The following is a 25,228-nucleotide window of genomic DNA, read 5'->3' as shown; positions in this document are numbered from 1 at the left end:
TCTATGTATTATGGTTTTTGTTTTTTTTTAAATGAACCAGATATGCCCTAAATCAACTACTACTGTCATTGATGGGATTTTCTCCCCCACGGGGGAAAAAAAGTCTGCCCATGGAAGGGTTGTTTGGAGAGAGGGAGGGAGGAGAAACCGGGAAAAGGAAGTGTATTGTTCAGAGTCCTTTAATAATAGCAAAAGGAAAATATTATGATGCCAAGATTTTCTTCATACAGATAAACGCATTTAATTTCTTTAGATGACCTTAACTTACGTGTTTGTGAGTGAAATGATAACTCAACATTTTAAATATCTTTACATATATACTGACTTCCACAAAGTGCATCAGAAAATTAAAAAAAAAAACCTCCCTGAATTTCAGGAATTTACAAAAAAAAACCCTATTCGAATAAACATTTACAAGAAAATAAAAGAGAACACAATCTTTTGAACCCTATTTATACAGATGTTATGAAATACAGAGAAATTGTCTTTAGACTTCCAGTTTAATTTCTCACCTTAAGCCTCTTTTTTGATGCTTCCTTTTTAAAAAGTCTCATTGTAAATAGATATCATCAAGCAGGACTTGGAGTATTTTATATATAATATAATCCACACAAAGGGTCTGTTTTTATAGGTCCCATTTGTTTTCAAATGTTCTGACAGTCTCTGCTGGGTGGTGGGTTTTGTTTTGTTTTTGAGAAGGGGAAGAGGTGGGTTGAGGGGTGGAGGTTGGGCTGAGATGGAGGAGGGAGAGTTTGTGTATTGCTCTTCATTCAAGAAGTTTGTATAGCGGTGTGTGTGTATGTGCGTGTGCGTGTATATATGTTTTTCTGTGTCTCTGTGGGTTTAAAAAAAACTGTTTTGAATTTGTCTGGGGTTGTTATTAGTTGTTGTCCCTGGACCAAGCGTGGTATTCGAGTCTCCGCTGCAGTCTGGAAGGGAGAGATTCGCCTAGAGCGGGGCGGGTCGCGCCTCCCGCTCCAAACTCTGGCGCCGGAGCTCACCAGCGGCTCCTTCTCCTTCTCCAAACGCGGGGAGCAGAGGAGGACTGGGGGGAGACGGAAGGGAGCCTCTCTCGCGCTCGCTCGTGCTCTCCGCATCTCTCGCTCCCGTTCGCTCTCGCTCGCTCTGTGTCTCTGTCTCTCTTGCTCGCTCGCTCTCCTCACTCTCGCCACCTTTAAGAGTCGTTTGGCCCCGAAGTGGATTCCTTGCCTCCCGCTGAAGCGGCCGCCGCTGCCGCCGCCGCCGCTGCCGCCGCCGCCGCCGCCGCCCGGGCCGCGCTCACCCCGGAGTCGTGAAGGATGAGGTCCGGGGACTCGGAGCGCGGCGTCTCCAGATTGCTCGCGTCCGTGTCACTGTCGCTGCCCTTTTTGCCCCCGCCGCCCCCGTTGTGTGTTTTAATGTGTTTGCTCAGGTGGTCGCTACGCATGAACCGCTTGTTGCACACCGGGCAGGCGAAGCGCTTCTCGCCCGTGTGAGTCCGCAGGTGCCGCTGCAGCTCGTCCGAGCGCGTGAACCTCTTGCCGCAGAAGAGCCAGTTGCAGACGAAGGGCCGCTCGCCCGTGTGCCAGCGCAGGTGCGCCTTCAGGTGCGACGTCTTGCCGTACACCTTGCCGCAGCCGGGGATGTGGCAGCTGTGCAAGCCCTTCCGCCGCAGGCTCGCCCCGGCGGGCCCCAGCCGCTCCGCCTCCTGGCAGTTGGGGCAATCGCAGGTGGCCCGGCCCGAGTAGCGGCGGGCAGAGCGCGCCGAGCTCCCCCCGGCGGCGGCGGCCGCGGCGCCTGTGATCATGGCGCTGGCGGCGGCCGCCACCGCGGCGCTGGAGTCCGTGTACGAAGGCAGCACCGGCTTGAAGCCCTCCTGGGTCAGCAGGTGCTGGCTGGTGGAGAGCAGGTGCGAGGCGGCGGCAGCCGAGGAGCCGAGGCCGGTGGAGCTGAAGGCCGAGTGCGTGAGCGAACTGAAGTCGGGGTTGTAAGTGCCCAACTGCGAGTGCAGCGAGGCCTGGGGGGCGCCCGAGTGCAGCGAGCTCTGGAGCCCCCCCGCCGGGTTCTGCACCTCCAGCCACGAGCCCGGGTTGGTGTGCACGTCCCACCACGACGAGGCTGCCCCGTTGGTCACCTCGCCGGCCGCCAGGGTGGAGTGGAAGCCGGACTTGTACCAGGACTCGTAGGGGTGCGCCATGCCCACGCGTGGGTACAAGCTGTCGGCCGCCGACGTGTGCACCTTGGAGATGAAGGCCGACTGGCCGCCGGCTTCCTGGGGGGACACTCCGGCCGCCGCCGCCGCCGCCGCTGCAGAGTTGGAGAAGAGGCCTCCGTAGTCGCTGCTGAAGGCGGACGACGTGGGCGAGGTGGAAGCCAAGCAGAAAGCGCTGTTGGCGGCGCCCGAGCCGCCAGCCAGTCCGCTGGAGCCTCGGCTGCTGGTGGCCACCGCGAAGCCCGAGAGGCTGGAGCCTAGGTTACAGCTGGAGGTGGAGCGCTTCCAGGGGTGGAAGCCCCCCTTGGCGAAGGCGCTGGACTCCGGCAGCGTCGTCAGGGGGCTGGTGTTGCCGATCTTGTTGCAGGTCGCGGCCAGCATGGCCAAGGGGGTCGTTCCAAATCTTGGCTCTTCCTAGATGGGGTGGGGTAGGGGGAGTATAGAGCGGGATAGAGGGAGGAGAAGGGGAGGAGAGGGTGGGGGAGGGAGAGGGCGGGAGGAGGTGGGGGGAGAAGACACAAAAGTGCACCCGTGAGCAGCCTCATCACCCCCGTACTAGACAGTCAAGGAGGGGGGGCGGCCCCCCATTTCACACCTCCTCCCAACCCCCTCCCAGAACACTCCACTTGGTTTCCGCACACCCCCTTTGCACACACAGAGGGTAGCCAGCGCACCATGCTAGGGCAGAGGGAATCAAAAGGAATGCTCTCTAGGATCCAAAAAGTTGCTCTTCTCTGGGGAGGTTAACAAATAAAAGATGCATCCATTTATCCAGCGACACTCGCAGCAGCAACTCCTACCCAGAAATGGGGCGCGGGTTTAGCCTGTCGTGTGCAGAACCAGACCCCTTTTTATAGAATCGACTCAAATCGCCTTTTAGGGATAGAGGGAGAAGGTAAATATAACGATAATAAATAGGGTGGGAAAGCGGTATGATAAACAGCGGCACAGAGACCAAATCGAATGCTAATCACTGAATTATGCATCTCCTCCCAAATCTTCCTATGATTTTGATATCTATTTTAATTTGAAAATTTTCCCATTTACAAAAAAAAAACCAAGAACCAAAAAACAACCGGATTCTGAATGCAACAATAATCCGAGGTGAAACGACATACGGCGACGGATTCCAAAGTCACAGAGAGGTTGGGCAAACCGGGATAAAAGCACAAACGTAAACGTTTGTTTACGCGACTAAACAGACTTCAATACAAATAAAGCTGCTTTCTGGAAACCCCACGGTAGCGTAATTGCAACATTTCCGAAAGTGGGGGGAAGGGAACGAGGGGGAGGGGAGAACAAGCCACGAGAAAGAACGGAACCCCCCCCCTTTAAAACCAAATCAAAGGGAGCTTGCATACAAATTGTTTTATTGCAAAGGCGTTTCCAGAACTCCCCAAACTTGAACGGAATCTGCCCAGAAAATGCAGCAAGAGTCTTTAAAGAACCAGAAACTGCATTACAGCAGCAACAGTTTCTCAAGCGAAAACCGTCCCCGAGAAGCCATAACAAAAAAATAAAGCCACTTAAAATGTTCAAATACATATCTGCGCCTCGGACTTACCCCAAGTATAGACGTAGCCATAGCACGTCCCTTGGCTGAGTGCTGGGGCCGAATGGGGGGCTCTGCCAGTCGCGGCGGAGAGGAGGAGAGTTTCCTCAGTTCCCTCCTTCTCTCCCCGCTTTACACCGCTTGCACTAAGTATACTCCTGGCTCCTGTGGGCAAAACTCAGCCTAAGTGTGGGGAGCGCCTGCTTTGAAGTACCGCTGGCTAGGACTCTCACCCAATGAGGGCGCAGAAAGAGCAGACAGGAGCTGCCCCGTAGCCAATCAGACACTCCGAGGTGCCAGAACCAGGGCTCCGGGCGCGTGCCAGTCAAAGGCATAAGGGGAGGGGGGGGGGACGCAAAGCTTTGGACTGAAGAAATTATACTGCAATTAAATTTTTAAAAACACACACAACAACAACCTAGGTTTAAATAACACTAAGATTGTGACACAAAACAACAAAACCCAAGAAATGCAAAGTTAGATGTGACTCTTCACTCACCACTTGTGGGAAAATGGGATGGAATGGGGGGTGGGGGGGGGGGAGGCACCAACCAGGGCAGAAAGGGAGAAGGAAAATGGGAAAATGTCAGTTTTTCAATTTGCATTTCCTGACTTTTTGCCAGTCTATATGATAATTTTATCATTTTACACCTCTCTCTCTCTCTCTCTCTCTCTCTCTCTCTCTCTCTCTCTCTCTCTCCTCACTTTCTATGCAGTCTGTATTGCTATCTGTGCATCTATTTACCAAGTCACTTATTATAAACTCCTATATCTAGTTTCTATACGCTCTGTTGTCCTGGAAAGAGGTACACTAGGAAGCGAAGGAGAAGAGAAAAGACAGAATCTTATTAAAGAGTCCTCGGTCCCCTTCACAGCGGGCCAGTAAACGTATCCTATATACTAACCCAAGCGAGACCCTGAGCATTATTTACCCAACAGCTTCAAATGTCTCCCTAAATTGACACTTTAGTCTATCAGGCCTTTATCTTAGTTTCCAAGACCGACTTTGCCCTAAAAACACCACCCTAAGAAAAAGCTTCACTGAGTCTTTTGAAAAGTTTCTTTCAGCCCTTTTATATTCCAGGCAGTTATCAAATTTCATCAAATAGTAGGAAGTACTGATTATTTTCCAGCTTTCATTTTGGAGAGATGGGGGAGAGGGAGATAGGAAAAAGTATCTCTAAACATACTTTATCTTAATTTATTTTTATTTGTTGTGACGACTTCCAAAATCTACGTGAGAATTGTTTTCTTCTCCCCCTCACCTCTCCTATTCTTCTCTGTTTTGTCCGTTGGGAAGTTTTTGTTGTTTATTTGCTTGTTGCAGTGGGTTAGGATTTAAGTGTCTGAGTGCAGCCTGGCGTCTGGTTTTCATGCCACAACTCTACATCCCACCATTTGAAGCCTACCAACTGATGGCGGAGAGGCTGCTTGCTCCTGTCTCTCACCGCAGCAGCGTGAGGGCGCCGTTGTTAGCCTCTTCTTCCCCCACCCTCGGCTGTGGCCTGTCTGTACTGTGTACACTCTGCACTCCCCAGCGAACCACAGACACTTTACCTGCTCTCTGCGTTTGCTGAAATAGATAAGTCCAAGTCGTGGGTCCTGGGTGCATTGCAAACTAGTTTCTGTTATTTGTAATTTTCAGAAGCTTCTCACGTTCCTACATTACTGTCGCCCCAATAGTGGGTGGGTAGATAGATATGCAAGTTTAGATATCGGATATTACATATTGGATGTAGTTGCTTCTTTGGGGACATTTTACAAATGCTGATATAATTATGTTTCTTCCTTTTGGTGTCGCTCCCTTCTTTCTGTTCTCCAGGGCAGCAGCTGCCCACAATTTTTGAACCAGAAATATGAATATATGCATACATTCAGGGTACTAGTTTAAAATTCATCCTTTCTCTCTCAACTCTCCAGTCTGTCATCTTCAAGTACCCAACCACTAAACCCCAAACCTGAGGTACAAAAAAAAATGTATGTTGGAGGGGGAGGGAGGGAAGGGGAGAGAGAGAGAGAGAGAGATAGTATTCGTGCCCCCAGTGTTCTTTTGCCGTTGCTGAATCTCCTTAGTTAAAAGTGCGACCATCATAATATTATGCCTTGCCTTGAGACTGATCCAATCTGTAGTCAGTGTAGCCCAGTGAGCAAGAATATCCCTGTAGGTCTCTTAATCTTTAGTAAACTACTTTGGCAAGGAGTGTTTTTAAGGGTGAAAAAGGATAAAGGAAAAATACATTTTATTTCAAAACGCCCTCCCAAATGGTGAGAGAGAGAGAGAGAGAGAGAGAGAGAGAGAGAGAGAGAGAGAGAGAGAGAGAGAGAGAGAGCGCCAGCCTTCAGTCCAGCTTTAACAGTAGCCTGCTTACCCAGGGGAGCTGTAGTGATAATCGGGTAGAGGCGTTTGAAGAGCTCCCCTGGGGGTGGGGTGGAGGGAGCCAAGCAGCCCGGACAAGCCAGAGAGCCCGGCAGGGGCACCGGGGAGTCATTCCCCAACAGGTGACTCTTTCCCATAGGGGGAGGACTGGCACTTCTGTTTATTTAGAGGCTCGGCGTTGATTTACTAATAGAGGTGATTGTTAAGTGGCAGCGAGGCGTTTCAGACCCACCCCGGAGCAGCCCAGGGAGGAGAAATGGCGAAGGTCCCCCCCCCCCCATCCACCCACTCCCCCCACCTCCTCTCTCCTTAAGGAAACCTGACAAAGTAATAAATATGACGATCCGAAAAGCCACTTAGCGCCGGTGACATTTTAAAGTCAACCATTTAAAACAGTTCACGCCAGCACCTCATACTCTTGGCTCCCTCATTCCTTTCCTTCCTTCTTCTCCTCCCCCTCCCCCTCCTTTCCCGTTTCATGTTTTCAAACGTATTTCCAGCTGTCAGCATCTATCTATACCGGCACATAGTTATTTCTAGAGATACCCACGTCCTGATCACAATAAAAGTTAGTGAAATCTCCCAACCTAAAGAAGACAGCTCTCCATGTTCCATACACCGGTGCCACTTAAGGGGGGTGGGGGGGGGGGTTACTAGGAAATCTTTAGGGGGAGGTCCAGCTTTTTTTTCCCCTTTCCTCTGACAGATTTTTTCATCCTCTAAAAATCGAGTTTTTAAACAAAGATCAATGTGTTATGCTAAAGTGTTGAGCTGACTGTTAAAACATTTGGGGAATAATGACAATGTAACAAAGGCCTGGTTTGGAGTGAATCATCACCCTTTTAAAAGTTAAAGCAATTTTCAGGAGAATAGCTTTCAGCAAACGCTTTACATTATTCAAAACGGCCAAATAATGCTCTATTATAGCGCCTGAATGCTGCCAGTCAGCCCATAAGTGCAATTTGTGCAAAGGCTCGGTGCCTTATCTCCACTTCTTTATAAAGAGGTGAATATAAAACAATTTCTTCCAAACCCAGACAGAGAGCACGAAAATTGCTTCCCTTTCTGCAATCAGGGCAATTTAACTGGAGTGCAATTAGCACTATTAAATGTCGATTCTGCATAAACAAATCTGACTAAGAAGCGAAAGTGGGGTGAGAACCTCATATACACTGAAACTGATTTTTTAAAATTATGTATCCGGGTCCTTTACAATTGATCCGTGACGTTTTCTCCTTGGAATATATTTACATTGTAAATACACTATCGTGAAATACACTTTTTTTTATTTGTTAAAAAGAAACACCCAACAACTCAATAAGAATCCTAATAAAGAAGAATGGGGTAATTAAAGGGAGCAGTTCACTTCCTTTGAACAAATATTGTTTCCCCCATCTTGCCTCTCCATTGAGCTTTGATCTGAGCCAGTGCTAAAGTTGCAGTGTTAGAACGCAAAGCTGAGGAACAATTCCTTCATTAGAGCTGATTGGAAGGATCCGGGGTTCGTGCGCCACGGATGAAATGATTCTCCCTCGCGTTCAAGCAAGATTCTGGGAGAGGAAAGCCAAATAGGTTCTGAATAAATCGATATAATAGCTGGTTAAATGTAAGGTGGCAGCACAATTTCCTAGAAACCTCAGAAAGGCGCAGACTTTACCCACGGATGTTACAGGGATGCGATGGGATGAGATGGAATGGGACAGAATTGGGGGGGGAGGAAGAGTAAGAAGGTTAAGGAAGGGAGGAGGGAGGAGGGAGGTACAGACCTTTTCCAGTTCAGCTGCAGTCAGATCCTCTGCCACACGGAATGGGTGTGCGGGGGAGACCTGCAAAAGGCACCTTTCTGACAATTCATCGCACCCTGCCATGTTTCTTTTTTAAGCTACCGTGGCTCCCTTTCTGAGTTCTTCTCCCAGTTTTGCTTTTTCATTTACATTTCCTATACTCTAACAATGATTTTCGGGTCAACAAGATGTGGGAGATGGGGAGATAAATGAAATAACTTTAGTTAAGAAAGGGCTTTCCTTCTATACTTATCAAAGACTGGTTATGAAAAGGGAAGCAAGGAGATGATGTTAAAATACAGACCTTGGTGCCTGTTGAGTCCAGAGAATTCTCCTCTTCTCCCAACTCCTCCCCCCCCCCTCCCCAGTAGAGTTTTTCATTTGCGGGCAAAGATGTAGTCACGCTTTTGATTAGAAGAGACTCTTTTATAGTTAATAATAATACTAGTACTAATAAAAGAGAGAGGGGGGAGTTAGCACTGCGATCAAATGGATCAAGGAAATTAATTGAAAAAATTATGGAACTCTCCCACAATTTCCAAGAGGCTTTCATTTCATATTTGTTACATAACGCCCTCTTGCTGCCCCCATCTCTGCCAATGAAAGGAACAGGAAGAATCAATTGAGGAATAGATTTTAATCTTCTCTCGGTCTTGAAGGTGCCACTGCTATTTAGAGGTAACAGGGAGATGCAGATTTCCCTCATCTGTGAGGAGGAGGAGAAGGAGGAGGAGGAAGAGGAGGTTGCTGGAGGGAATTGAAAAGCCCTCGTCTTTTAAGTGCTTTCCAGAGGTTTGCCTACATAACTAATTTTCCACCTCGAAATTTATTTGGACCATCCATATATTTTAAGCCTTCCTTTTCTGTTGATCTGAGCCAAAAACACATGAACAATTAAAGGAAAGACTCTGGTGTGTCAAAGGAAGGAAGGTGACTGTAGACTGTATGATGATTTTAATTACTGCAATTATTGGAAGATTATTCAACAAGCATCATAGATTTGTTTACTGCATTAGGAGGAAACTATGGGGAGCGTTTTGCTGAGAATTTTACCCTCTCCCATCACATTCCCCACTAGCACGTTCAGGTAGGTATAAAGGAGTCATGACAGGTTTAGACCGAAGCAGGTTTGAAACTCAAATCAATGGGAGAATTCATCTTCAGGCCCCCTCTGCTAAAATGGATACATTTTCAAGTAGGGAGTTGCATAATTAAACTCCACTGGAACTATCTTTAGAGAGACTGAAGCTTCCTTTTCATAGAAATCGTGCGAGATTGTGAAAGAAAGCTCTGATGACTTTAGCAATTAGCGAGCATTTCCAAGCGAGAGCCCCTGCTTGTTAGTTTTCCGCTTTCTTCACGTGTAAGCTAACATCCCGAAGGCATCATACATGGAGGCTTTCGTAACTTCTCTCCTTCCCCCCTCCCTCTTCCTCTGGGTCCTTGGAAGAGCCGTTGAAGTTAATCGTGAGAGGAAGTATGTTAGCACCCACTCCGTACCTGAGAAAAAAAAAAGATAGGCTTTTTTCTTTCTCTTAACTCTTGATTTTTCCCCCTGCGCACTACTCCCGAGACCACCCTGCCTTTTTTTTTTTAATTTTTTTTTTTTTTTTTTGATAAACGAGATACTTAGCAAGATCCGATGGTAGGTGTGTGATTTGTGACTAAGGAAATTCGAACTTGGTGCAGATATAGACATGAGTGAATGTTAACAGGCTAGGTGATTGACATGGCCAAGTGCCTTTTGGTCCACAATGACCAATAAATCCTAGCACAGGTTTTGCTCATTAATGAATTACTGATTTGGAAGAGAGAGGAAAAAAATACTGTGAATCTCCCCAGTGCAAGCTACCCCACTCACTAGTCACCTCCTTCCTGCCTCCTCCCCCTCTCTCTTCCCGAACGGGTGCGAGGACTGGGAAGGGAAAAGAGAAGGGGTGCCTCTCATTGTGCTCCTTATAATTATTGGATCTCGAGCTTAAGGTGAATTTCTGCTCAGATCATGAACCATTTCACGTTCAAATGCAAGCTTGCAGTACTTTGCTAGTGGCAATTAGGAGCCTATTACAAGCCATTAGATTGATCAATGTACCTTAAACAATGTGAATGATTTATGCGGCCAAGAAGAAGAAAAAGGGAGGGGGAGTAAGGCGGGTGGGGGGGGGGAGAGTAAGAGACCTCCAAACCCTTTACTTTACCTTTATCTGCTGCGCTACTCCGGAATCCAACCTGGCCAGGAGACTATCCGTCTTTTTTGAACAACAAAAGCGTTTTATTTAGAAAATTTAACACGCCAAGACAGGCCGGCTTCGGTTGTATAGTAGCTGTGGAAGATCCCAAGCCTCTTTGCCTTTCTCCCTCTCCCTTTCCTTGCAGATAGTTCCTTTCCCCCCTAGAGTAGTATTTAGAAGGACCAAGAAAGGCCAAACACTTGGAACACACCTTATATATACCTGAAGAGCAGAAACAAAGACTCCAGCGGACTTTAGAGTCCTAAAGCTGTTGCACACCCCAGCCCTCAACACACACACACACACACACACACACACACACACACCCATCTGTACTGCATCTGAAAAAGAAGACGGGGGGGGGGGCGAGTGTGGGGAGCCGGTTCTGGGACTTACATATTTGTTTAACGAAGTGCTAGGGAAGCTTTGTTGCCTTTTAATTACCACAGGAATACAAAAACCATTAGTCCTTGAAGTTTCAGACTGGGCTAGAGGAGCTGCGACCCAGCTCCCGACGTGCCAGATGACTTGGGGGATGGGAAGGGAGGGGAATCCGACCCACATAACTTCTCGCTATGGCTAAATATTTCAGCTAATCTATATAGCGAAGGAGAAATTACAACAGAACTGAAGCGATCAAAGGGAGCCAAATCCATCCCCCTCCCCTCCACCCCCACCCCCACCCCCGTCGCCTCCTCCCACCCTGGGGCAGTGAATGTTTGCAGTTGTCTCCTCTTCAATAGACACACATTGATCTTCTCACGACAAGGAAATTCTTTCCAGTTTTTCGAGATCCTGCAAGGAGAGGACAGACACACTTCACACTTGCCAGAGAAATAGAGAGTTCCCATTGGTTCTCCCCATTCTCTCTCCCCTCTCCCCCCCAACCCCCACCCCGCCTGCCTCCTGAAAGGAGAAGAGGTGGAGGGATTCTGGGGTGGGGGGTGAGGAGGGATTGAGGAATACTCCCAACTCAAACCCAGCCTCTTCCTTCCTCCTTCCTTTGGTTTCCTCCTTTCTCCCTCTTCTTTCTCCTCTTTTTTCACCTGGACTTGGAGCTGCCTAACCTCATCTCCTGCAACCCCTCCTTCTTTCCTTTTCCCTCGTTCATTTAAGTGCCTGGGCATGCGCTCTGTGGTTCCCAGTGGTCCTACAGGCGGGAAAGGGCTTCGTCCTGGCTTGTTCTTAGACTTACAAACCTAATCCTTTTGTTTGTGTCCAAATTTAGAATAGGAGGCATTTTGGACGGAAAATCCAGAAAATCCAGAAGTAGAGAAACAATCTACAATGCTCACCTTTCCATCCTTGCCTGACACCCACCAGTTCTAGACCTAGCCTCTTCAGCCTCCCTGTGGGGGCTGCTCCATCTCCCTTGTCTAGAATGAATCCCCTTACTCCTCATTTCAGCCCGCTGAAATTCTTCCCATTCTTCAAGGCTCAATTTAGACGTAACCTCCTTTAAGAGCCTTCTCTTATTCTCCTCACATATAAAAGTGATTTCTCTAGCCTTAAATTTCTCACATAATACTTTGTCTACACCCCTTATTACATTCTCGTTTGTATTACAGGTATTTGCCTGCAGGTCACCTCCAACCTCAATTATGGTTTATAATAAAGTTCCTTGGGGGGGAGAAACTGTGTTGTTTGTCATCCCTGAGGTTAGAAGGATGCCTTGTACATAGCATGGAATCAGCAGGTAACTAGTGAGGCTTTGCCCAAGGATACCAACATAGAAGAAATCCTGGAAGAAGACAGCCTTGTGATGGCCCAACCACTTCCCTGGGGCCACTCGCTTTTCCTGTTACTATAGTTCTCAGGGATAAGAGCAAGGCCCTCTTTCCAAGGTTTATAGCACATTGGTGTCCAGTGATCCCAGTAGCCTGTCCACCTTGGACCCCCACCCCACTCCCCAGCCTGACTTTCTTGCTGCTAGGTACATTGCCTACATTTTCCTCTAAAGTCTCATTTCTCTATTCATGTGTTTTTCTACTATCTCATCTCAGAGAGTAGGTTACCACAGAATCTCAGATTTGGGAGGGAACCCAAAGGCCATCTAGTATACCCCACACCTGAACTAGAAATCCCTCTACAATATAACCTACACATGTTATCCAGCCTTTACTTGAAGCAAAGCTGTAACAAATTATTTTTGCATCTCTGTGGAACACAAACCAAGACCAAAGGGCCATTACTATTGGGGAGGATTTGCTGGGGTGGAAGTGGGAAGAGCAAGGATAAAGAAGAAGAAGTTAACCTGGGCTGCTCCAAATAGGTAGAAGATTGAAGCTATCTGGTGGCTCCTAGTTTAATTAATTACTCTTAATTATCCTTTAATTAATTAATCAACTAATTATTACTAAATAAGCACTGAGCTCTGATGCTGAAAGATTGCTTTCAGCACTATACAAATTTAGCACCCTAGAGTAAAGCTTCAGTTGACCTGTGCTAGTTATAGCTTTGGCTTGAAGACCTTCAGTGAGGAGGAACTGTAAGAGACAGTTGATTTTTAACATTTCTAATTACTAGGAGATTTTTCCTTACCTCAAGCCTGATTTCCACCCATGGCTCCTAGTCCTGCCTTCAGAGTCCAAGCCGAACAAGTCTAAACAAATGGATCCTTGGATAGTCCTTCAAATACTTGAAAATAGCCATCATCCTGTTTCCACCACTTACTAGCTGTGTAACTATGACAAGTTACTAAATAACTACTGTGTGATTCCACAAGTCACTTTAACTCGATGAGCCTCAGTCTCTGCTTCCATAAAATTATTCAATGTGCCACTGTAGAAAGACACTGGAATTTGGAGTCAGGGTAAATTGAGGCAACTAGCCTATTGTTTCGCCAGTAGATATCTCATTCCACCCCCTCTGGTTATATTGTTCTCTTCAGTGGAAGAGTCCTAAATTTGGAGTCAGAAAACACAAGTTTAGGTCTACCACTTATCATCTGTATGCCCTTTTGAAAGTCATTTAATCTCACGGGGTCTCAGTTACTTCATCTATAAAATGAAAGATTGGATTACATGATCACCCTACACCCCTAATAAAAGCAGATCAAGGTCCACCTTCCTTCCCCCCTCTAAACTCTTGGATTCCTCTATGACCACATTTCCCCTCTTTATATAATCCTGACACATTTTTGAACTTTCTTCTGACTTAGTCCCAAAGCTCATTTTATCCATGTGAAGTGTAAGCCCTTTGAAGGCAGGGACTATTTCATTTTTTTCCTTTGTTTTCCCCAATGGATAGCACAAGCAAAGAGTAAGTGCTTAATTGAGAGAATGAATCTTATCTCTGCTTTAAGGGCTGGGATAGGAGTTTTGTTTTGTTTTCAGGGTCTTCATATGAGTTCAAATAGTCTAGTTAAGAAGATCCCTTTTAAGATTCTCCAATGAATCCAGTATCTTACAGACTTAGGTCCAACCTTGTGGAGTCTTGTTTTTCTGGATGCTTCCAGTGATACAGTAGAGATGAAATCAGGTTCTCAATGTTCTCAGCCTTCTCACTTCTACCCCCACTTCATTTTCCTAGAATACAGTGAGATTAGTGAATCCCAATAATGCCTTACACACCTAGATGCAAGTAATGAGGCCAAGATGGATACTGTCCATCATTGTTCTCCTTCAGGGAGAGCCTAATGAAGAAAGAGGGCTCCAGATGAGAGCCTGCCAGAAACCAGGCTCTGTTCTTCCTTACAAAGCCTATAACCTACAGTATACAAAAACATACACACACAATTATGTGCACACATACATCTACACATATATGTTAATTCATACCGGCTAAAGGATCAAAGGGAGGGAGGGATAAAGGAGGGAGGTAGGGAGGGAGTAGAGAGAGGGAGTGAGAGAAGACTTACAGAGATACACTTACACACTTGTACAGAGAAGAGAGCCCACTAATCCAGGGTGCAAACACTCATGTCTTCAGACACACATACATCTCCCACTCCCTTTCTAGCTAGTTATTAGTCCCTTTCTCTCCAAAGGGTGGAGTAAGCCCACACTCTCTCCATGGAGCTTTTCTGGTTCTTGCAGAAGGCCCGCTTGAGGTAAAAGAGAATGACAATCCCAGACAATTCCTTCAGAAACCCTCACAACTGCCTCCCTCCCAGTGTCTCTGGCCCCCTCCCTACTTCCGTGTCACTTACAGCATCTGCTGCTGCTGCTCAGTTGTCAAGCCCCCAGCCAGTGCTCCTCTTTCCGCAAACGCTGCTGCCACGGGCTCCTCCATTACATCTGGCATGCATTGCCCTTTAATTGTCAATCCCATTATTGTGATCAAGTGAACTTTTACTAATCTCCACATTTATTGTTTAGGTAAATAGATGCTGCGTTTAATCAATACGCAGGGCCACACCAATAGCAGCGCCAAGTAACTTAAGTCAACTGTAAAGAGTTCAATGTGTGTATAATTACAGAGGACTGGGCATATTCACTTCGACTGAATTCGCTCTTTTTTCATTGCAAAAAGAGAAACGGGGGTTGGGGCGGGAATGAAATCCCCATTCTCGAAGGGAGCCAAGGATCTACCAGTCCTCCAGAGAGAATAGATGGACTGCGGTCTCAAGCCGGCTTGCCCAGCCAAAGGCTCTTTGCAGAAGGGCAGCGAACGGCCCAGGGACTGCATCAAGGCTGGCCCAGGGACCCCATCAAGGCTGGCCCTGGAAAAGACCAGCTGCGTGATTAGAAGATCAGCGCTCGAGCCCCTTCTCTCCCTCCCACCTCCCTGACTCTCCATGGCGCTACATCTTGTACCCCGCCTGCTCCTCGCTCCTTCCTCCCTGCCTGTTGCGGAAGGTGGTACGAAAAGTGGGTTTCAGTTCTGGTCTAACCCCTAGGGGAGGATCCGGGGCAGTTCTGGCTTTGGGAGGTGCAAGGAGTCAGAGAATGTTGATCAGATGCAGGATCAAAAACATTTACATTCAGACAAGTCTTTCTACATTGTCTCTTTTTCCGTAACCCTCCGAAAACTCCAGTGGGGTCCACTGCTGGGGAAGTCAGTCTTTTCCACGGTTTCTCGGGGGCATTTGCCGGACGGGATTCCTCTCCTTCCCTTCTTTTATTGTTTTCCAATTCCAATTCTAACACTACTGGACTTTGCAAAAGCAGATTTCAATGAGGCCCAGAATGGAGAAGGGAGAAGAGTGAGCTCCAGCGAAGTAGGTGAGCCTACCTTGGAACGAAAGGCAGAATTAGACGGCATTGGCTCCTTTTAGCAAATCCCCTAGCTAAGTGGTCTTTGGTTTGGGGGCCCGCTGGGTCACAGAGTTTCCCGCAGGGAAATGCTTAATAGAGGAATTTCCCATTCAGCTCCGGGATGACTCGTCGTTTCCTACCCAGTTCTGGCACGCCCAGGGAGGCGTTCGGAACCCAGGGCATCTCCTGTTTGTAGCGCTGAACTTTTCAATATGGGGTGTGTGTGTGTGTGTGTGTGTGTGTGTGTGTGTACACGCGCGCGCATATATAGGCATTCGTATACATACATGTAAACGTTTATGTGCACACATCCTTTTTTCTCTTCCCGTCACCCTCCCACTCCATCTATCTGCCTAGGGTACTTCTTCTCAAACTCCAGCCCCGCCTTTCCCCTCTCAGAGTTGTCCTATGTAAACAGCCAATAACAAGGTTGTAATCCGACACCCGTGTGGTTAATCCGTCCCGCTTTCAATCATCAGGATTCTAAAGTAAGCTCCCTTTTCAAGTTTAGGGTGTCAGCTCAACCTCTGTACTAAATTAGAGCTTGAACCTGAATCAAGGCCCATGGTATTGCGTAGCGACTAGCTGGTTTTCTTTTTCTTTCTTTTTTTTTTCTTTTGGCAATTAAACTACAGCAGTTCTCATATAAACTCTCTCTGTCTCTCTCTGTCTCTGTCTCTGTCTCTGTCTCTCTCTCTCTCTCATTCTCTCTTTCCTTCTCCTTTCCTCAAAACGTCAAAATAACATTTTTTAAAACAGGGAAATGAAATACAAATGTCTGTGAAATTCCAAAAATCTATTTCTCTCTACCCTTTAAGCCCCTGGGCTTGCTATTCTTCTTACTCAATATTCAAACCAGTTAAGTTCTCACTACTGCATCTCCAAGGCTGAGATGGACAAACTTGCTAAAACTTTTTCTGTTCCAGAGGGCTGGCTAAACATAATCCATCTGGTATACGAGGAGTTGTCATTTGTTGTTTTGAAAATACTTCTAAAATAAAGCAGAGACAAGAAAGGCAAAATTTCTTCCACTCTAGGCCATTTTCTAGCTCTTGGAAGGGTCTCTTTCCAAAGGCTAGACAATGCCTCATTGAATAATTCCAGCTGTATCACTTCCTCCTACAGTGTCTCATCCACAAGACCAAAAACTGAGGCTCCAGACTGTTTTAAGGTGTGGGTAGGAAATTCAAGGTGGGACTAGTGAACTTCAGTTGGTTGAGAATGAATTCAAAGCTCTGGCACTACTAGGGTTTGGAAAAATTTCATAGTAAAATTACCGATCCAATTTACAATCTCAGTAATCCGACTACCACTATACCTGTTCCTTTCCTGGTGAACCATATTGGATCTTTCCCTTTTTTGTCTTTTCTGTCTTTTAAGTGAAGCAAGTAATGGTAAACTAGCCTCTAGCAAGATGAACTTAAATGACTAGATCAGGGTGGGGGGAGCCTTTGGTCTCCAGGCTAATGTGGCCCTCTAGGTCCTCAAACTCAGCCTTTGGACTGAGTCCAAGTTTTACGGAATAAATTCTTTTATTAAGGAGATTTTTTTCTGTGAAGTTTGGAACCCAAGGACCTAGAGGACCACATATGACCTAGAGGCCAGAGGTTTCCCACACCTGGATCAGATATTTACCAGGTACCCATAGAAAACTTCTCTGTTCTCACCATCCTCAATAAGATTGGAGGAAGTAGGAGGTAGAAAATAGGGAAGTAGAAATAGAAATGGGATTTTTATTAGATTGTGAATATTAGCAAATAATTTCTACATGCAAATATACCTTTCCTCTGATCACAATCAAGAACTTCTATTTGACACTTACTAGTTAGGTGGCCATGGAAAATCAATGAACTCAGTTTCCTTATCTGCAAAATAGTATCATAATGTATGTAGCACCTGCTTTACTGGGTTGCGGTGAGCAGCTCATATAAATTAATACATGTAAGTTTTCTTCATGTGGGAACCCATTTGGGGTTTTCTTGGCAAAGATATTGGAGTGGTTTGCCATTTTCTTCTCCAGCTCATTTAACAGATGAACTGAGGCAAACAAGATTAAGTGACTTGCCTAGGGTCACACAGCTAGTAAGTGTCTGAAGATAGATTTGAACTCAGGAAGATGAGTCTTCCTGCCACCAGGCCCTGGGGGCTTTATCCACTCTGCCACCTAGCTGCTTTATAAATATTAAGGTAGATATAAATGTCAATTATTATTATTATTTCCAACAAGCAGTTAACCAAGACCCTCCCCTCGCCCAAGAATATGGAAATGCCTGAGGAGGGAAAAATCAGTCCCTATGATTTCTTTCCCCTTCCTCTCTCCCCCTTCTTCTTTCTGCTCTCCCCTTTCCCCTGCCTTATAAGTAGAACTAGATAAAGAGAAAACATCTCTTTAGAGTAGTTACTTTAAAATACCAGTCAAATTAACAACTTGGTAGTTTGATATGTGATATCTGGCTTTTGTTACAGTAGTTTTGAAACCACAGTTGCCCTAGCAACTGAATACATTTTTCTTTAAAATTTTTTTAGCTGTCTGGAGGGGGGAGGAAAAAAAAAACTTCTTGCCAGAATTCTCCCATAATAGCCTCCATTAACTGCAGTGACTTCTATTGGTGAGGCCAGCACTGATGTCTCCTGCTGTCACCAGTCACTCACAGATCTAGCAGATGTTTTGTTTGATAAGGCCAATTTGAGCTTTATAAAACATTTATTTTTTCACCTCCAAGGAGCAAATACCAGTAAGGATGGGATTTAGCCCTGATCATTGGATACCAGACAAGGGGCTCACCCTGCTAGCAGTGCTTCTGATTGAGAAGAAAAGCTAAAACAAATCTAAAGGGTCCTGTTCATAAAAAAGGAGGAGGGTGTGGGTGGTGGAGGGGTAAGGGAGTTAGATCCTTTCCCAGAAGATTCTCAGGCATTTGGGAGGAAGGAGGGAGGGGGGAGTGAGTTAAACATCTAGACAAGCCAATAGCTTAGCATGGAACCTTTCTGGGAAGCCCCGGATAAATGTGTAGCTATAAAAGAGGAGAGTGAGAAGCCATCAAGATAAAGGGGATGCAGAGAGCTAAGGTAGTGAAAACTCCATTGACTTTTTAGCAAAAAATGGTGTAGACACTTAAAGGTGAGGGGTGATGGGGGAAAGGCTGAGACATCCAGAAGTAGAAACTTCACAAAAGAAGGATGTAAATGAAAACTTCACAGGACCATATGTACCTCTTGGGGAATTAGGGACAAGGTTCAATAGTTTCAGAAGACAATAAATGGGGACCATAACCATGCCTCTAATAACTGGTCACACAAACACTGGATTCTCTCTTCTTTTTATTGATTAAAAAAGCAAAAAACAAATACATAATTTCTCTTGGGTAGAAGGAAGGAATGATTTAAGGAACTGAAACAAGTCAGATTTTTTGGGTAAATCGGACAGAAAAAAAAAACCCCTACAACATAAGGTAGCTTTTTCAATTACAATTCCTTACCCAAGTTTCTAAAAGTGCCTCCTTATGCTGTTTTCCTGTGGTCATTGATTTGGGAAGCCTGCTGAAAATAGTACAGTTTGGGGTGCCAAGCCCTCTTTTGCAATATAATGGCATAATAAAAAATTCTGGAATTATACTAAGACCTCTTAAGGTCTTGTTTTAGATTCTTATATGTAAAGCTAAAACTAAGAAAAAGGAAGCATTCTATTATAAGGAATTCACCTGTTTAGCAGAAATCTGTCCTAAACGTTTAGAATTTTTTATTCAGTGGGAGAAGGAAGAAACTTTTGTTTTTAGGTTAAGAATGCTAACTACCCTAAAGAGGTGGGGATATGTGAATGATACACTGACACAGTATTGTTTTATGGCGATCGTTTAACTCCTAGGGCCACTGAAACAGACTTTCAAGTACTGTCAGTATTCCTCCACTGACCATCAGGGAAAGCGGCAAACAAGAGGGGCCTTTACATCTTTCCTTTTGGCTTCTACCAGAAACCAAAGACCGGTGATGGAACTAAGGCTCTAGAAGGAAAAAAAAGAGGAGAGCCATATTCATTCCAATGCTCCTCATTCATAAAGGACGAGGCGTTGAAAGGTACCATGCTTTCTTTTCCAATACTGGGCTCCCGGCTATACTGGGGCGAACCATAACCCAGATGTGTGACAGATGAGTCAGCTGTAAGTTCTGACCATAATCATTAGATAGATGGAAGGATGAATAGATAGGTAGGTAGGGACTGGACCTGTAATTTCATGATTTCACTGTTACAGGGGATTGCCTTGGTGAGGAAATTCCCTCTATCAATGCAGGTTGGCACCTTTGCAACTCATGGTTTTAATTTTCTAGAGAATTAAGAGGTTACTGATATATATATAGATATATATATATACACGTATATAATTATGCATGTATATACACATTATTATATATATTTATGCATGCATATAATATAATACAAAATACTATATTATAGGTTGTAATTTATGTGTATATTGCTTGTTATATAAAATTTATATCATATAGATATGATATAATGTAATGCTATATTATATTACATATATTACCTCCACTGGAGCTACCAATTTCCACTCTTCCCCCCAACTCATATTTTTTAGGTTATTGCAATTACTACTATTTCCTATTCAAAAATATACCATAAGTCCACACTCCTAAAACAGTAAGTTTTCTTGTTCCTACCTTTAATAATCAGTCATTAGTCACAGTATACTCAAAGTAAAGGCATTTACTAAGTCAGCATAACAAAACTAGTAGCTATAAATCTCCCCCCATAAACTTGGGGCACATTCTCTCATGAGCATGTGTAGCATCCACGAAAAGAATGGGCATATACATTGTAGTACCACATATGCTGATGGTGAGGCACACATACATGTGTAACCTAGCCCTGAAGGACCTTTGAGCATGCTCAGTTTGCTTAGCATGGAGTCCACTGTGTCCCCTATCAGATAGGCGATAGGGGACCACCTGCCTCCTTTGATTGGTCACCTGCTTCTTGATGTTGCTGAGACTGAGCTGGGAGATCTTTCTTACTTTTTTTTTAATTCCATTTTTACTTATTTATATATTTTTAAATTTTTATTATTTTATTTTATTATATGTAAATATTTACATTAATTATTTTATTATATTTGCATTTTATTTATTTATTCCACTGTTATTCCATTCTTTCTGCTGTGCCCATTGGAGAAGCAATGAATTGAATTGGTGAGAAGGGTAGGGACTGTGCCCTCCTCTGCTTGTCTTTCTTTTACCCCCAGCTCTTAGAAATGGAGGAGAGTACTTGTTTCTATTCGGTGTTGTTTGTCCTCAGTTTCAGGTGCCTGAGGTAATCCTCACAGGACTGGAGTTTAAGCTATGGTGACCTTGGAGCCAGGATTGCAGGTGGGGTGGTGCAGCAGGCAGGCTGGTATGAAAGCCCTCAGGAGCCAGGGTGCCTAGGACTCAAGCTCAGAGTGGTAGGGAGGGAAAGGTTGGGCTTGGGCTAGGACTGTGCTCTATGGGAACCAAGCTAAACTATGAACCTAATCCCCTTTCCCTCCCCAGAGACTGAGGTGCAAGAAGAGGAGGGGCATTATGTCTCCCATGTGTTGGGGGTAGTATGTTTGTATATCCGTTATTATGCCTTGAGTAAGTATCTCTGTAACAGCTCCAGTGTCACAAAGGGAAGGGGCAAGGGAAGGCAAAGGAAGGGAACAGGCGTTTTTATAGCATCTGCTATATGCCAAGCACTGAGCTAAGCCCTTTTAACAAACATTATCTCATTTGATTATTATAATAACCCTTTGAGGTAGGTGCTATTATTATCCCAACTTATAGTTGGGAAAACAGGCAGTGTGCCCAAGGTAACTCTTGCCTGCAGCACTGTAGAACCCTGACTCCTTTCTCTTCTTGAGGCAGCCTCATGCTGCTCCCCTCTAGGCACAGAGTCTGTTAAATAAGTGGTTCAGCTTGGATTCCATGGCCTTGGCATCTCAGAATCTAGGACCCTAACGGCAAAGGCTAATTCTCCCTCCAATCTATGATTGGCTCTTTTTCTTCAGCCTGGGTTAGACCCATTGGAGCCACTTCTTGACTCACCTGTAATGACAAATTGGCTCCATTGCAAGACTTGCACTCCTGAGTTTTGAGTGTATTTGGCTGGTAACAGGGATGGGAAGTACATTGTACCCAACCTTCTTATAGAGTGATCTCCTCTCAAGAGCTGAGTTCTTCCTTCCTTCTCTGTTGCCAGTGATCATGCTACAGGGTGTCCCTAAAGTCTGGAAACATAGGAAAATTGATGGCAATGTGGAGTTATTGCATCGAGTTCATGTGAATCTTGCAAAGCACATCATCTTTTGTATCACAAATGATGTAAATCATATTGAAGATGTTATTTGTTAATATTTCAATTAAATAAAATGTTGTTGAAAATTTCCTTCATTTCATTTCTTGAAAATATGTATTTTTGCCCATGTGTCCAGACTTTAGGAACACCCTCTACCTCTACTATAACCAGGGCTGGCAAGTTAACTTTTTAAAAAACCATCCAATGTCTGGTTGATCTTTAGCCAGCCAATGGCAAGCTATTCCTCTAATTCTATCAAGGAAGAACATTTTTTTAATATTTATTTTTATCTTAGTTTACAACAGACAATTCTACATAATTTTGAGCTCCAGATTTTCTCCCCTCCCTCCCCCCTCCCTCCCCAAGATGGCATGGAATCTCATATAACTACCACGAATAACTTCACATTGCATTAATTTAGACACTAGTCAAGTTGTGGGGAAGAATTATGACCAATGGAATGAGTCATGAGAAAGAAGAAACATAACCAAAACAACAACAAAAAAAAACAACAACCCAAAAACAAAAACAAAAGAGAAAAAGGCGAGCATGAAGTGTGCCTCAGTCTGTATTCAAACTTCATAGTTCTTTCTCTGGATGCAGATAGCATTCTCCATCGTGAGTCCTTTGGAGTTGTGCCTGCACCTTGTGTTGCTGAGAAGAGTGAAGTCTGTCAGGGTTGGTCCTCACAGAATCCATATATCTGTGGTTGTGTACAGTGTTCAAGGAAGAACATTTTTACACTTCATAAAGGGGTAACAATATGGGCACATTTTTTCACTGAGTTTAACATATTAGCACCTTATTGTATCTGTTACTTTCTCCTATAATTTCATTAACAGGGCTTGGAAGAGGAAATCAATCAGTTTGGAATCTCCTGACCACCCCCCACCACCCCTGCCATACACACACACCCCTGCAATTTAGTCAGTGTAGTGAATTCCCAGTGAAGAACTTCATCCACCAATGCAGATTGTTATCTCCTATACAACTCACCATCATGTGGTCACGGCCATTGATGAGTTAAGAAGGCTTTACCAGGTCACACAGACAGGATGTCCCATCTTCCTAAACACTAAGATCAGCTCTTGATCCATTTCCCACCTCCATGTATGTGCATAGGTTGTTCCCCATGCCTAGAATATTTTCCTTCCTCACTTCTGCTTCTTGAAATCATTACCTGTCTTCAAGGCCCAGCTCAGGTACCTGCTCCTACAAATGACCTTTCCTGAAGCCTCCAGTTGTTATTTTCTTCCCCTTGGAATTACTTTGTATTGAATTTTATATTAAAGTTGTGTGTGTGGGTGGTCTGTTTGTCTGTCTGTCTATCTATCTAAATACATAGCTGCATGACTCTTCAGTGGTATGTATATATTTGGTCAGCCTTTGCAGAAAGTAGGAGCACGGCCATGCCTTGAATGCCAGCAGCCAAGCTGGGGGTCGAGGGGTGGGGTGAGGATGAAGGAAGAGAGGCAGTCAGGATCCAGAACTGCATAGACTCAATAATTACTCCTATTTGAAAGAGGGATATTGGGTAGAAAATACCGGTAGGATTAAGTTCCTTTTCTTTAATACGTGTTTGGTATCCAAGATATATAAACAATAAATTTATAATAGACTAATAGCCATTCCCCAATAGATAAGTGGTCAAAGGATTTGAACAACTAGTTGTCAAAAAAAGAATTAGCAAGTATTTAGAACCACATGAAAGAATGCTATAAATCATTAATAAGAGAAATGAAACAAAACTCTGTTTTCCTTAGAGTTTGCAAAATGGCAAAAAAATATGGCCACATTCAATGTTAGAGGAATTGTGCTATGATAGGCACACTAAAGCATTGTTGGTGGAGCTGTTAAATGGTACAATCATTTTGGAATGCAATTTGGAATTATGCAAATAAAGTGATTAAAATGTCCATATTCTTTGAACTAGGGTCTCCATTACTGAGCTTATACCCCAAAGAAACCAAGGATAAGAAGTCCTCAAATATATCAAAAAAGAATTGGAAACAATGTACATGTCCATCAATTAGGGAATGGCTAAACAAATTGTGGCACATGAATGTAACGGAATGTTACTGTGCTGGGAGAAATGATGTGTGTGAGAAATATAGAGAAGCATGGAAAGATCTTTATGAACAAATGTCAGGGTAAGAAAGTAGAGCCAAATACACACACACACACACACTAACTACAATAATGTAAATAGAAAGAATAACCACACACCAAAAATTAAAATTAAATGTAACAAAGTCATAAAGATCAAGTAGGACTTGAGTGAAGAGAGACATTCCCAACCACCTACTTCACGGAGACCAGAGGCCCATAGGTGTTACACATTGCACAGGTTTTCAGACTCTTTCAATGTTATACTTTTTAATGTTTCAGACTTTTTCAGTTACGCTGATTTTTTTTTTCCTCTCTAAAAAAATACTGTTTGTTATACAAGATGGTTCTCTGGGAAGAGAAGGGAGAAGAATGCTTGGGATAACTACGATGAAAGAAACAGAAGTCATCAGCAAACACTTATAAAACCAAAACTCCTTGAAGTCAGAGACTATTCCATTTTTTCTTTCTTTCTGTCCCTGGCACATAAGTACATACCTTGTGAAAGCTTACCCATGATCGGCATTTAATACATACTTGCTGGCTGGAAATAATGTTTTCATTAGCTGGCTCTATTGCTTACCTCTCTGCTAATTTTAATGTCAAAAATCTCTACGGCGTAGACCTGGAAGTGAAACAAAAGACAGCACTTTGTCTTTTCAACAGTTGAAGCCATAGAAAGCCCAAAGGCAAAACTGAGAAGCAAGGGAGCAGTGAAGACACCTCCAGAGTGGGTACACTGTAAAGTATAAGTTGTCCTTTTTATCTCTCTTCTCCAGTGCCTATGGCCTTTTGTTGTTGTTGAGTCATTTCAGTTGTGTCTGATTCTTCATGGCCCCATTTGGGGTTTTCTTGGCAGAGATACTGAAGTGGTTTGCCATTTCCTTCTTCAGCTCATTTTATAGATGTGGAAACTGAGGCAAACAGGGTTAAGGAACTTGCCCAGGGTCACACAGCTAGTAAGTATCTAAGACCAGATTTGAACTCAGGTCTTCCTGACTCCAAGGCCTGGCACTCCATCCTAGGTGTAGATAATAATGACAAATTAATTTAGATTAGGGTGATAGTGCTCTGATTTGCAAGAGATACTATGGAGGTAGAATCAGTGGGACTTGGCAAAAGGTTATGGTGGAGGGTGGGGGGAGCAAGGGAGAAGGCAGAGTACAAGATGATTCTTAGGTTTTGAACCTGGGTAATTGGAAGATTGGTCATGCCAGAGATGTGCTGGTAAATGTTTAACAACCAGCTCTCTGAGAAAAAACAAAAGCCCATGACATTAAATTAAGTTTAATACAAATTATTAACATTTTCTCCATTGTTTTCTTAAGCAATCGACAAAATGAGAAACCAAGCCTTGATTTTTATGTAGTATTTGCCAATTTCCAAGTTGTAAATACTTATATTGAAATTGTATAAATCTGCTCTTGTAGTAGGGACTGACTCTGGTAGACCCCTGGGTGG

The 25,228-nt window shown here is 44.4% G+C and overlaps 1 protein-coding gene across 1 annotated transcript; it reads right to left on the bottom strand.

Annotated features, from left to right (window-relative positions):
- Positions 1-1,174: 1,174 nt before the first annotated feature.
- Positions 1,175-3,776, bottom strand: SP9 (Sp9 transcription factor). The gene is made up of 2 exons (XM_036742454.1): positions 3,756-3,776; positions 1,175-2,605 (listed from the first exon to the last, which is right to left on the bottom strand). The coding sequence occupies exons 1-2, from the start codon at positions 3,774-3,776 to the stop codon at positions 1,175-1,177; spliced, it is 1,452 nt and encodes a 483-aa protein (XP_036598349.1).
- Positions 3,777-25,228: the final 21,452 nt, after the last annotated feature.

Source organism: Trichosurus vulpecula, chromosome 2 (assembly GCF_011100635.1).
Source record: "Trichosurus vulpecula isolate mTriVul1 chromosome 2, mTriVul1.pri, whole genome shotgun sequence".
Lineage (NCBI taxonomy): Eukaryota > Metazoa > Chordata > Mammalia > Diprotodontia > Phalangeridae > Trichosurus > Trichosurus vulpecula.
Note: the sequence above shows the minus strand (reverse complement) of the source record. Positions and strands in the feature narration are given on the sequence as shown.

What these genes read in the sequence shown, in the direction of transcription:
- SP9 (XM_036742454.1), bottom strand. Translation starts at nt 3,776, where the DNA reads ATGGCTACGTCTATACTTGGG. An exon ending in TGGCTACGTCTATACTTGGG is followed by an intron (nt 2,606 to 3,755) that starts GTAAGTCCGAGG and finishes CACCCCATCTAG; the next exon opens with GAAGAGCCAAGATTTGGAAC.